The 14,884-nt window shown below is 38.6% G+C and overlaps 1 protein-coding gene across 5 annotated transcripts in view; it reads left to right on the plus strand.

Moving 5' to 3' along the window:
• zfhx3b (zinc finger homeobox 3b) overlaps window positions 1-14,884 on the plus strand; it is a 505,913-nt gene that overhangs the window by 176,415 nt on the left and 314,614 nt on the right. For all 5 annotated transcript variants that reach the window (XM_072595978.1, XM_072595979.1, XM_072595977.1 and 2 more), the window contains one exon: window positions 5,033-5,529. In XM_072595978.1, coding sequence (XP_072452079.1) covers window positions 5,033-5,529 — 497 coding nt within the window. The remainder of the gene's footprint in view (window positions 1-5,032; window positions 5,530-14,884) is intronic.

Here is a 14,884-nt window from a genome sequence, read left to right on the forward strand (position 1 = left end):
TTGTAATGAGATCAGCCAGTGGACCTCATAGAATATGAGTTCTCTGTTCGGGGTTGTAAAACTAGTCCAATCAGGGAGCCTTGGCTGATCGGTAAGAACAGGAGTGTCAGAAATCCTGTTCATTCTGACAGCTGGCTCAGAGGGAACTGGCTCAGTATCTTGTGTAAATAAAGGGTGACTTGGTGACAGGATGCCAGCCTCTGTGGAGTTATTTCATTTTGCTTATGGCCAAACTTAATCAAATAGCGCAAGTCACAAAGTCAATGCACCAAAAATAATGAAACTTCAGATTAATTTGAAGTCAGAAAGTAAGAATCAAAATGAGAGACTGATAAATCACAATGGTTCATAAAATATCAAAAATGATTTTGTCTTTTGTCATCTTTGGTGGCAACATTAATTTGCTTCTCCTGTTCATTGGTGACAAGGATGTTACTAAGGGAACATTATTTATCCGTTGTTTCCAATGAGTGGGTGAAAGAGAAATGGCTATTGATATTTTAAATAACAAGGATTGCCTGTTCTGTCCACATAGGAAATGAAAAAAAAAGTCTGAAAATTGAGCACAAATCCCATATTATAAAAGCAGTAAAGCAAGAGCTTTGATCACATTTGGTCTGCAGAGAAAGTACACATATTAAAGTTAAGGCTCATGACCAGAGAGCTACTCGGTAGGAAACCCACACAATATACCAATAATGTGCCATTAGAGCTCAGAGAGCTTTCTTTATATCTCTTAATAACTATTGGGGGAAAAATTGTTCTGGTTTTTGTGTGTAGCCAAATTATAATCTAATTCTTTCACTATGCTTTTTGATGCCACTATACATATGGTTGCAGGATTTCTTCTCTTGTTCTCCTGTCTCGTATCTGTAATAATCAAAATCATAGCTTATTCTTAGTAACTTTGTGGCTTGCAAAGCACCAAAGCATGAACAAATATCTCAAACCTCTGAATTCATTTGTGCCCTCTCTTCTATTTTGACAAGGGCTGATCAAAGAAGAAGGAAAAAACATTGGGAAGTTAGGTTCAAAGATCCGTAATATGTTGATATTTGCAACATATGCCTCAAACTATCCCTTCCTCTTGCATACAAATCTTTCATTGTTACTATGATAGTGGTTGAACCATGCAAACTAAAACAAATTTTGAGACTTTTATATAAATCAAGTGAATCAAACCAGTGCAGATATAAATTGTATACCTTTCACTAATGTATAATATTAGAGGGTTGAATGTTTGGAAATACTGCAAATTTTTTGGATTTTTAGACAAACTGTCATTTTATAAATACTTCACAAGTAAAATATTCCAGAAAATGAATCTCTGCCTGTGTTTAGTCTCCCTTCTGCTTCCTTTTCAGTTTTTGTCTTACTCTGTCATGGAAATTTGTAGCATCCCATCATATTCATATGTGTGGGTGTCTTTGAAAATGTATTGCTGAGTTTTGTTTCTGATTTGTATGTTGAGCTATTAATAGTTTTGCAATATCAGTGTTTTCACATTAGTGTAAGTAAAACAAAGTTCAGTTTTTTAAAATAAAATGCATATTGGGGGTGCTTTCTGACAGACTTGGAAATATTGCCCTTTTCCCCTTTGCTCATTGAACACTTCAGCCCATTCACTTCTGAATAATTTTAATTGCCTCATCATTTTTTTGGCTGATTTGAATATATTGATAGAAGGAAACAGATGTGATATCAAGGTTTAAGGCTCAGAATTGTAGTAAATTTAGATGATGTTGACATAGTTGTTCTGTTGTTGTAACATGTAAATCCAATAGGGAATTCAAGGAGAATCCTCATTATCCCAAGAGTGAAAAGAATATAGAACTCACTACCCAAGGGAGTAGTTGAAGCAAATAGTGTAGCTACATTTGAGGGAAGCTAGCTAAGCATGTAAGGTAGAAAGGAGTAAAGGATATACTGGTAACTTAGATGAAGCTGTTATCGGACTTTTGAAGGTACTTTTCAAAAGTTAATTCTGATCTTTCTATGCACATTCTCTGTGGCTGTAATGCTCTATTCTGCACTTTGTTCTGCTACCCTGATGAATTTGTATGGTATAAACACACAAAACAACACTTTTCACTGTATCTCAGTATTGACAACAATAAGTCAAACTCAAAACTCAAATGCAAGTTTTTGCTAGCACTGAAAGGTGAGGGAAAGAATTCACTGGAGATCCCACTGTGTTACCTGCTATAAAATATAGTTAGACATTCTGTCTGTCACATACACAAATGCATTAACTAATTTGGTTGAAAGGAAACAGCAACCAAATAGCACATGTATACACATTTTAATCAGCAGAAACCACAGAGCCAACAATATATGAAATTACACTTTTTATTGAATTTCTTCAACATTAATCGAGATGGCGCAGTTTGTGATGACAGGAGCATCACTACTCTTACATGCTTGAACAACAGAAGCCAAAATCTTCTCTCAGCTTAAATACTACAGCTTAAGTTAAGGTTTAATTTTTTTTATCTGTGCTGATTAATATGCAGAAAGCCAGCATGATGATTAAATTTTAAAGGCAATTGGTCCTGAAACCAATGTAATGAAGAAAGCTTATGCACTCAGCTCAGAGAAGTCTTGTATTTGCCATGATCATAGCATTGACTCAGAAAAACCAAATGTTATGTTGACAGAGCAAGTATTTGTCTGCATGGCAGTTCCAGCACAATCTTTGGTAGAAGCATGATGGCACTTTGCCATGCAGTACTAGGAAGATTTCTCATAGTGATAGTTGCATAGTGAACTTGAGCTGGTTCATAAACTATCATGAAGCCAGTTACTAACCAAACAAGGAAGTTGAGGGAAAATCATCCTTGCCCTTTCATGCATGTTGCACTTATTCTACTAATTGGAGGAAGATCAAAATAGACAGAGACCTATTGGCAGATGAGCTGTTATTTTAAAGAGGGAGTAGTGACTTATCACAAATCAAGTCGCAAAACTGCACCTTTCTATTTATTTTGATTAAAATTGACTGTGTTATTCAGTATCATTAGTAATTACCATGACAGCAAGGATCTCTGATAGCATTTGAACTTCAATTTTGTTTTGTAAATCCACTGGAGATGCTACTTTTAAATGGTTGTTTCCAATGACAAATTTGAGTTCACCTTGCCAGGGTTTGACGGAATCTTGTCAATCCAAATGGACCAATTATTACATTAGAAATCTGAGTTCAAACTGTGACCTTTGTTCAAAATTGGATGGGCTTACCCATTTCTCAGCCAGACCACTAGGTGGAGCATTGCAAGGTTGGAGAACATCACTTCTGGGGGACTGAAAACCTGGTGGGGCATTGGCAACAAGGGAGCATATATTAACAATCTCGTATTTAAGAATATAAATTACATGATGGATTTAAAGCTAATTCTTCCTAAGAATTGGAATTTTATGAAGTTAGGAAGTGCCATTCACTTTTGTAGAGCTTTTATGCTGTAAATAAAGAAGTTGTTATAAATTTACTGTAAGTTGGACAAGGTCAGCTCTTGGTTTTATCTGGTCAGTGATGTATTAAAGATTGTGTAGTAAGAAGCGTTAGACAGATCTGTACAGCACAGAGGTTTTCACCTTCCACTGATGAGATCACCCATCGTACTGGCACTGACACAACTTTGTTAAATGGATGTATTGACGCGGTAATGGGATAATTAGCTCTACCTCTCTGCTGTTGCTGAAATATAACACAAGTTTCACTACAGCTATTTAAAACTGCTTTGTGTATTGAGTATTTTTTTAAAACTTCATCCCTTTTTTTCCCAAGCTACCAATCTTTTCACTTTGTAGTTGTACACATTGAGAATGTTACTCCTTCTCCCATGTCTATGCAAATCAACAGAGAAGGATCCCTTTTGAGTTGCCATTTTATACTTTGTGTTGCCTCAGGAAACCCTTCTTTTACATTGCATTAAAAAAATGTTGAATCTGAAAGTACAAATGATAAATATCCAAAATAAAAATTGATTGTTCCAGAGACCTTCAATAGCCCTGTCCATAACTGAATATATATATATAAAAAAAGACAACTGTTTAGTATTTTGGAATGATACATGAATTAGAAATTCATAAAAAGAATATTTATTAAAGATGTGGATCTTCACAGTTCTCTTTGATTTGGAGTGTACTTTCAACATTTTATTTGGGCCAACTCATCACTAAGAGAGTGATAAATCCCATAATATTCAGAAAAGTAGGGGATATAAAGGTTTTGCCGTGTATTAAAAATAATGGAGTAATATTCTTAAACATTATTTGTTTGAATTGCTTTAGACTAGAGCTGCTGTATAGAGTCGAGATAAATGTAAAAGGGGGTTCCTGGCTGTTTTTAACATTGCATCAAATGGTCACTGTCATCAGTATGCCTGGGTACTGAAAGTAATTAAAATAAATAGTTGGTCATACTTTTTACACTACACTCTAAAATGATGTTACTACTAAAACTGCTGATACCAGAGAGACAAAAGCAAGTTGTTTTGAGTGTGATCGGCCACGTTTTGCCCAAGTTTCCTTTTGCGATGCGTACTCTGGGTGTTCAGCTTTAAAACCTCTAGGAGCTAAAGTTTAAATCTAATCTGGCATTAGCTGATAGAAATCACTGTCCCTGAAGGCTAATAACTGATCACAAGTAAAATGAATTTTGACCAGCTAGTTTTGTATTCAGGGACATGAGCCTAAAGCAGACTCTTACACGCAGCTTCCTATCAACAGCACAAATGAATATACCTCTGTCACTATTGTCTGTACCAGTAGAACGTTACAGTAGATCTGCCATTAAATTTGCATAAAGCCTTTGCACCATGCCAATATTATCCCCAGGTATTGGTGAGTCAGTTTGACCTCATTAACATAGACAGTACTGTCAATGGTAGCTTTGGAAGAGGATTTTAGTGTGTCGTATCAACGGTTTTGTTATCAAGTCAATATTTTAGTGTATGACCATCACTTTTTATCTTTTTTTATGACTGTTACCAATCCCTTAATCTATCTTACTTTCATTTTTGGTCTTGTGCAGTTGGTGGTGAGATTCCTCTTGACATGCGACTGGGAGGCGGGCAGCTGGTGTCAGAAGAACTCATGAACCTTGGCGAAACGTTTACGACCACGAATGATCCTTCTTTGAAGCTTTTTCAGTGTGCGGTCTGCAACCGATTCACTACGGACAACCTGGAGACACTCAGCCTGCACATGAACATTGAGCGCCACCTACCCGAGGAGGAATGGAAAGCAGTCATTGGTGACTCCTACCAGTGTAAGCTCTGCCGCTATAACACCCAGCTCAAGGCCAACTTCCAGTTGCACTGTAAAACAGATAAGCACGTGCAAAAATACCAGCTCGTAGCACACATCAAGGAAGGGGGCAAGGCCAACGAGTGGCGACTGAAATGTGTGGCAATTGGGAACCCAGTGCACTTGAAATGCAACGCATGCGACTACTACACCAACAGCATTGAAAAGCTGCGATTGCACACTGTCAACTCAAGGCATGAGGCCAGCTTGAAACTATATAAGGTAAGAAAAGCAACACTTTCCCAAAGTATGTGCCCAAATGAAGTAGACAACAGTCCTGCCCATAATGTAACTAAAGCAAATAGCTAGGATTGGAGGGTATTTCTGAGGTTGACATTTTTACCTTTGAAATAAGGCTCCCTTATTTCAAGACAGTTGGAATGCTTCGATATGGCTTAACGTATCCAAAAATGTGGCATCTGGAATCTTTGCTACTGATTGAAAGTTTCTTGTACAATCGGTTTGCACAGTAGTCTTAGAAGAAGTGGGCATAGATGAGAAATAAATATTGTCTAAGTTAGATGTATTTAGAGTTAGAGAACAAATTAATTTGATTTAGCTGCTGTCAGATCAAATGGTGCAACTAGGCTATGAGTTGATTTGTATTTGTAGTTGAGGGGTGGAGGGTGGATTTGGGGGTGGGTGCCGTGGGGCAGATTTTTTTGTTTAAATGGCTGACCCATTTTACCAGTGCTGGACATCAAACTTTCTAATATTGGCCCCTTAGGCAATTGCTCAACAGGTTTCAAATGACTGATTGCCCATTTTAACTGCCCAACTCAATAGCCAGTATGAAACATGAGCTGCAGATGTTGCCTCCCACTGTCATATAATCTGGGTTGTGTAAATGCTAAGACCAATGTTTTTTAGGTAAAAATAAGGTACTATATTGAACTCATCACTTTCCTCTTCTACTCACTCCATGCTTCTTGCTCCTTCTTTTTCACTCATATTTGTTGATGGGGTGTGTGCTTCAGTGGCCAGTGTTTATTGCATATTCCTAGTTGCTGTTGAGAAGGTGGTAGGTGGGTCACTCATATATCTGCCTCTTCTATTGGTTACATTATATTTGTTCAATCCACATGCTTCATGACTCTCTTAACAAATTCCCTCAGTCTATGCAGAAATTATAAACTTAAGTATTTTAAGAAAGTTAGTTTCTAAGCAGTCTACTCAGTGCTGTTATTACACATCTCTGGGACAGGTGGGACTTGAATCTGGGCCTTCTGGATGTAAGTTGTGGGCACTATCACTGTGCCACAAGGGCCCTGTAAAGATATGCATAGTTCAGAGGGGTTATTTGGTCCAATCCTTTGTAAGAACCAATAATTTTGCTCCACACATCCAATTATCTCTTGAATTACTTAAGTTTTTACCTCCACAATTCGTGTATTTGACACTCTTTCTAAGAAGAGATGTTTCCTGGCCCCAGCTAGGAAATTCTTTGTTGTCCACAGTCCCATATCTACTTGCCCTGCAAACACAGTTTAGTTTGAAATTGTGTTCAGAATTTAGCTTTTTGATATCCCAATTCTGTAAAACTCCCCGCTATTTTCCTCCCTGCAATGCTGAGAAATCCAAGATTTCTAACTTTTCTCCAACTCAATCCTTTGAGATCAAAGGTCCACCCTTTGACTCTTCTCTGCACCACTTCTAAGACTTGGGTATTTCCCGTAATGACCAGAGTGAATTCTAAACCAGCAGTCTGACCACAGTGTGAACATGATAGCTTCAAGATCCCAGTCAGTTCAGTTGTTTACCTCAAGATTCTGTTTGATTTGTCATTGCTGCTCTCAGTTCATGATCTCTTTCATTCTGTTTGTGAGCTATCTCACAATTATTCATTAACATACCTACATTTGTTCCTGCAATTTGTAAAACCTTGTACTTACCTTCATTGGCTGTTCTCTGCCTTAGTTCTGCCCACATTTAGCTGTTAGCTTGGGGTTCTTTGTGCAGTTTCTTGGCTGATAAATCAGACAGGATCGACTCATATCCCACTGCAGCGATTTATTCATCACCCATAAACTTGACCAAAAAATGTTGTGTTTCTAATGCCTTTTATGTGGATCAGTAACAGCAGCACCTATCTGCCATTCCCAAACTCACAAGCCTGAATTGTTCTTGTCACCTCTGACTGTTAACTAATCACTCTGTCAATTAGGTAATTTGAATCTCTGCTGTCTGCCATGTAGTTTTATGCTTTTGGGTCCAAGTGAGAGTACTCTATAGCACTTAGTGTGGCACATATATCAGAAATGTATTGTTCACTGTCATATTCTCCTAATTTTATGTTTTTGATCCTCTCCTCCTCATCCAAATCACTCTTGATGTTACCTGCCCTTTCCCCTGACTGATGCTGGGATTTCCTCTCTCATTTCATAATTGATTCCTGTAGCCATCATGCAAGTTTCAAGTAATATGGGTTCAAATCCCACCATGCTAACTGAGAATCTTAATTCAGATCAAATAAAATCTGGGAAAAGAAGTTGATTCATTTAACTGAACCTGAAATTGTCAGATGTGAAAGCCCAAACTAACATGACATGATCTGGTCTGTATATGTGACTTCAGTAACTCCAGTGTACTTGATTCTTAACTTCTCTCTGATATGGTCTTGCAAGCCACTATGTATCAAACTGCTGCAAGGTATTGAGGGCAACAAGGGATGGGTAAAAATGCTGTCTTTGCCTAGACTGACTTTTGTGGCATACACCTTTTTCTTTTGCCTGATATGTATCTAGGCCCACCCCTCTCATGCTCCATTTTGCCTACTTAAAATAAAGAAGCAAAAACAGAAATTGCTGGAAAAACCCATCAGATCTGGTAGCGTCTGTGGAGAGAAATCAGAGTTAACATTTTGGGTTGAGTGACCCTTCCTCAGAACCCAGTCCAAACGGAGATTTCTGTTTTTGTTTCTGATTTACAGCAACCACAGTTTTACAGTTTTTATAAAATCAAGAAGCTCCCACTTGGAGTTCTCTTCACATTGTTAGATTTTCAGAAATTAGCAAGAAAATTGTGCTGTGTAATGGTCCCTTGTGCAATGATTTCTACCTGTGGCTATGCCCTCTTTGGAATATTCTCTTTACCTCCCTCTTGTTTCTCCTTTGCTGGCCTTGCCCATTGCTTCCCTCTCTTCCTTCTCCCTTACCCTCACTTCTTATCTTACTTACACCTTCCTGTCTTTTTCTGTTTTGTTCTTTATCACTTTGAGAAAGAAACTTGTGGACAAAGCAAAACTATTTTTTGGAGGGCAGGTAAATGTGTCTGATATGGTTGTCTCGGACAATTTCTTGGCAAGTGGTAAGAATCATCATACACTGTTGTTGAAGCTGTTGGCCTTTTATTATTAAAATTGGAGATGACCTCGACACTATTCATGTGCCGTAACCTTAAATGTCTCTCTGTACGTTCAAGTGCTTATGTCATTGCATTTCAAATGAACATGCTAATATTTTTAATTTTAAAAAAAGGTCCTGTCAGCTTGGCCTATAGCGAAGAGTAATATTAATCTGATGATGCCATTAATCAAGATTAATCTCTCTTCCTTAGACAAAAATGTCTAATGCTTAAACTTAGCATAAAATCTAATATGCTGTGCTCTCTTTAACTTTAATGTTCCTTGTGTGATGTTGTGATTGATGAATGGGTTTGACATAGCTAGGACTGATGAGTGAAATATAAAATTATAGTGCGAGCCTTTCTGGTGGGAACCCTGCAGGAGACTGTTGCATTTTTGTTTGTGCCTAGATGTTAGAGTCTTGAAATTGCAGCTTTTAGAACTTGAGAAATATGGGTCTTAGGTTTTGGAACTTCCAGCAAAAATAACTAATGTTAAATTTATTTTTGTTGCTGGCAATATAAATATGCAGTACTACACATTTGGAGACTATTCTTCTGGCAAATGTAAGGTCAGACTTCTCAGAAATACCTCCCTCTTTGAGGTCTGGGACAGCTTTTTGCCCAAAAGAAGCTGAGTCCCACTTTAAATCCCAGAGGTTCAAACTGTTTGTTTTCAGCTTCTTTCAAGATCACACATGGTATGAATTAAGAGCTAGTTTCCACTCATCTGCAGAAGCAGTTGCTGTATTTCTCCTTTACAGCTCACGTTCTACAAATAGGCCAACAAACGTCCTCGACCACACTGTGTGGATGATTGTTTTTTACAGAACTTTAAAGAGTTAAGAAACATGAATGGATAGAAATTAACTTGCTGCATGTTTCCGTGTATGTGCCAATCCTGATCTATGATATTATTCACCATGAAAGTTAGTTCTCTTAAAAAGATAGGACTTGGAGAAAACGAGAATAAATGTAAAAGGCGTCAGTGGAATTAGTTTTTGACCAAGGACAGAATCTTCTGCTCCTGAATGTGGTGAATTCGAAGACGGGTAGGGCTGATGGGGTGGTGGTATAACCAAATGCCACCCTTTGCACTTCCTCTAAACTATACTTCAGGATGGGGTAAATCTCCATTCAGGCTGGCCTGTCTAACCTGAACTAGTTGAGATCCTGTTACAAGTTCAAGGTGAGAGGGGAAAAGTTTAAGGGAGATATGCACGGAATGTTCTTTATGCAGAGTGTGGTGGGTGCCTGGAATGTGTTGCTAGCGCAGTTGGTAGAGACGGGCACGATAGCGTCATTTAAGATGTATCTAGACAGATACATGAATGGGCAAGGAGCAGAGGGATACAGATCCTGAGAAAATCGGTGCAGGTTTAGATGGAGGATCTGGATCAGTGCAGGCTTGGAGGGATGAAGGGCCTGTTCCTGTGCTGTAATTTTCTTTATTCTTTGTTCTGTTCCAAAAGACCCCTTGACACGCAGCAGTGACAGCATCTTCAGTGGTGCTGCTGAGTGTAAGAACTTCTGTATTCTGATTGGTCTGCGCCTCTTGCTGAGTGTGACTTCGATTTCCAAGGTGTTCATTCCAGATGAAAGTCTGCCTCTGGCCTCAGCAACGCCTGATTGAGATTAGAGTTGGCAGGCCTTTCCTTGGATGAGGCAGCGCAGGTCTCCTGCTGACTTCCCACTTTGCTGTCTCCTGAGCTGATGCTGATGTTGCCTCAGCAAGAATCCATTCCTTATTTCTTAACTCCTTTGTAACCTCCTTATCCTCATGAACAGAAATTTACTGCTGAAACAAAAAATGTCCAGACAGAAAGATTGTGTTTTAAAGCCTTCCAGTGAGGAGAATACCAAAAATGTGCTTTTCAAAATGCTGAAACAAAAAATGTCCAGACAGAAAGATTGTGTTTTAAAGCCTTCCAGTGAGGAGAATACCAAAAATGTGCTTTTCAAAAAATGTGTGATTGAGATCTGAAACAAATCACAATACCAAATCAGTAACTTAATTACATTTTTTTTTATGATTGAGGATATTTAGTGTTACTTTCAGGTTCCTTTTTGTATTGGTTTGAGAGGGTGTCAATATTATGATATCATAGTTTGGAAAAGGCTCTGGTCTAGACATATGGTGATACAGTGAGAGGGAAATAGAAGAGTGGGGAGTGCTGGCAAACTTCAAGATGTAGTTTTCAACAGCTTCTACACAGGTTTCATAATATTGGGTGTAATATATAATCTGTGGCAACTTTCAAGAGCAAATATCATTGTTTATGGAAGTGGAGAAAGATGGCTTAACCTCCTGATTTCAAAAAACTATTCAGGTAGGCATGCAGTAAGTCTGTACCCAGCTCGCTGTAACCTAAGACGGGATAAAGATCCAGTTAATGGTACTCGACTCAGGCAGCTGAATTGCTGTAGACAGTTGTATTGATTTTCACTGGACTTAAAGCTTCACCTTTTTCTCTAATCATTCCATAATGGCTTTAGTATGAACAATCAGGTACAAATGGCCATAAATCTACCAGCCTTATTCCACTTACCTTCCACTCAATGTCAGGCACAGACTTGTAGTTAACCCAACTTGGCAGTAGCTTTGGGACAATTTTTTTTTCAGTCCAGCTTTCCTGCCAGTAAAGCTGTTCCATTTAAAGAAAAAAAAAGATAGAATCACAGAACAGCTGTGTTTTTGGGAACAGTTTCTGTGCACAATTTGATTGCATAGTGCGTCAGAGGAGAGCCATACAACATAGCTCTATCATTTAACATGCTTTAAATGTCATTCTATAGGCCTGATTGCTGGAATCCAGAATGAAATACTGACTCCAGTACTGCACTAAATAATGTGATTTCATGTTTTAGGAAGAGTTATTAAGAAGTCAGAAATGTATGGTCCAATACAGTAAGTCTTCCTGTCATAAAGGGATTTTTAAATGGAAAGGTTTTAGAAAATTTGTGGGGAAATTTTTATTTACCTAATACTTTTCTTGACCCTACAGTCATGCTTAGGAGCCAAAAGGACATTTGTATCAGGCACTATGGGATATTCTAGATCCCATTTTCACATTAGATGTTATTCCCTGATTCTTCTGTTTTCATATAAAATACGTGTGCCCCCACACCCCCCCACCCATCTAAAATGGAAATCTGTCATGTTGTAATGACACCCTCCCACTGATGGTGGTGCTGCAACAAATGTTGGAAAGAAATGTATGAAGACATAAAGATTTTACATCCAGCAAAATGCTGAGTATGCTGAAAGAACAGAAAATGCTGGAAATACTCAACACAACTGACAGCATCTAGAGATAGAAAGGTTTCAAGTCAATGACCTTTTGTCAAAACCCAGAAGTGATATCATATCCATTGCTAAACTGACCATATTTAATATGTGTTCTGGAAATAGAGTATTTTAAAATAATCAGAACTTAGTTAGAATAAATACCTCTACTGTGGAAACAAACATCCCCAGAATAAAAGCATCAATTATTTTTCACCTGTGAAATGGAAATGGAAAGCCAGGACTGTTTATCGAACATTATAACTTATGTACAGAGCCAGGGAGATTCTTGGAGTAAGGGGAAAGTGCGCACTGCAGGTCTGTCTACCCACAAAGTATGGTACATACATGATGCCATCAACTATTTTACTGATAGCTGCTGCCTTATACTCTACCCATCTGCAAAAATCCATCCTGTTGCTGAATATTTACCCTTTCTCATTATTAACATGTTAATTTTTTTTTTCTGTTACTAACTTGTAACCCACTTAACCACTTATGACAAGTCTTTAACATTGACTGTGTTCTTGGCCCCTGGAGGCAGAGCAGAATTGACACTAGTTGTGTGCTTCCATCTTAAGAGTGAAGGTGAATATTGACTCTTCATATTGCAAGTGGAAGTTCTCCAGAGCAGAAAGCATGCATTGCTCTTACCAATGGAGTGAACGGTTTGTCGTGTTCCCAACCTATTCAGTTAACATTCAGCTAAATTTGACTGACGCATTTGGTGTCTTTCTCTGTGGTTGGATTGGAGGGAATCTCCTCCCTTTTGGCTTTTATGTTTTGGAATAGTTCTACAGAACTCATCCTATCTATTTCATCATGCTTTTCTCCAGTTCCTTTGCGTTCAAACCATTCATTTTTTCATTGCTAGCAGGAAGCCATTTGTTGCCACTCCCTAATTGCCCTTTAACTGAATGTCCTACAAGGCCATTCCAGAAGGTAATTAAGAATCAATGTAATTGCTATGAGTCTGAAGTTAAATGAAGGCCAAACAATAGCAGAACGACACATTTCCTTTGCTAAAGATATTAGTGAATGAGATGGGTTTTTATAACAATTGTTATTAGTTTCATGGTCACTTCATTTGAACCAATGTACAAATACATTAGCCTCAGCCACTAGATTTGTAGTTTGGTGACATTAAAAAGATATCTGCAGCTCCCCCTCTCCATGCTAAAGTCGTTTTCCAGCTGTACAACATCTTTGAGGCACCTATTCAGGCTTTCGGTGGCACAAGATGCTCTGACTCTGGCTCCTGCTTTGGGGTCAGATACTTCAGTCATCTCAGTTCACTCCTTATTTTCTCTGGGCTGTGTTTTCTCTGGAATTTGATGCTGCTCCTGTTGATTCTGCACTGGTTGTTGCTACATCTCGTCCAAGAGCAGGGTCATTTTGAAAAAGGATGCTCTCAAAATCTTTGAAAGATCTTCCTGCAACCTTGCATTGTGTCACTTCTGTGGCATCCTGGCACTCACCTGCTCCATGCTATCATTGAACAGCTCTGAAAGCACGAGTGTTTCTTCCTTTGGCTGGCCACTATGGTTCATGGTGCCTTAGTGAATGTGCTCCTTTGCTCTCTCGTGGAATATTCAAAGATTCCATGCTTTGCTTGCTCATGGTCAGTGGTACCATGGCCTGCATGTTTGTCTACCTGTCCACAGAAGGGTTGCATTTTCTTTGCTACCAGTGTAAGACCATGCATACTTCCCTGCTCACCGACAAGTATGGTTGTTTCAGAACGGCATAAGGGCATATGAACTTGGAGCAGGAACAGGCCACTCAATTTAGGAAGATCATGGCTATCCTGACTGTAACTTATACAGCACATAACTGCCTGATTACCTTTCAACCCCTTGCTTATCAAGAATCAATTTACATCTTCCTTAAAAATACCCAAACACTCCACTGTGATTTGGGGAAGAGTTCCAAAGATTCATGACTGTCTGACAAAACATTTCTCCCCATCCATCTTAAATGAACATCCTGTTATTTTTAAACAGTCCAAAGATGTGCAGTTCAGGTGAATTGGCCATGCAAAATTGACTGTAGTACTAGGTGCATTAGTCAGGGGTAAATATAGGGGACTGGGTGGTTGCTTTTCGGAGGATCGGTGTGGACTTGTTGAGCCAAAGGGCCTGTTTCCACACTGTAAATAATCTAATCTAATCAACTATTTCTACAATGTCCCATGAGAGGAAATATCCTTCTCACATCTACCTGTCAGGTCCCCTCAGGTTTTTATATGTTTAAGTCAAGTCCCCATTTACTCTTCTGATATCTGTCCAACTTTCCTCATAACACAGCCTTCCCATTCCAGGGATTAATCCAGTAAATCTTTCTGAACTACTTCGTACGTATTTACATCATTCCCAAATAAGGTGACCAAATAAGGTACACAGTACTCCAGATCTGATATAAAAAAAGCTGAAAAAGCTTAACATCCTGAGTTTTGTATTTAATTCCCCTTGCAATAAATTCTATTAGCTTCCCAATGATTTCCGCACTTGTGTACCTGCCTTTTGCAATTCATGCACAAAGACACCAGATCTTTCTGCACCTCTGAGTTCTGCAATCTCTCACCACTTTTAAAAATAATATCTCATTTTTATTCTTCCTGCCAAAATGGACAAATTCACATTTTTCCACATTATACTCCACTTATCAAATCTTTGGCCACTCACTTAATCTCTCTATACCTCTTTGTAGTCTCTCTGTCCTCTGCACAACTTATTTTCCTACCTATTTTTGTGTCATATGCAAATCTAGCAACTGTACATTTGGTTCCTTCATACAAGGCATATATATAAATTGTAAAATGTGGAGGCCCCAGCACTGACCCCTGTGGCACACCACTCATTACATCCTTGCCAACCAGAAATGGACTGATTTATGCCTACACTGTTTCCTGTTAGCTACTGAATCTCTCATCCATGCCAACATGTCTCT

The sequence above is a fragment of the Chiloscyllium punctatum genome, chromosome 26 (assembly GCF_047496795.1).
Source record: "Chiloscyllium punctatum isolate Juve2018m chromosome 26, sChiPun1.3, whole genome shotgun sequence".
In the NCBI taxonomy this organism is placed as follows: Eukaryota; Metazoa; Chordata; class Chondrichthyes; order Orectolobiformes; family Hemiscylliidae; genus Chiloscyllium; species Chiloscyllium punctatum.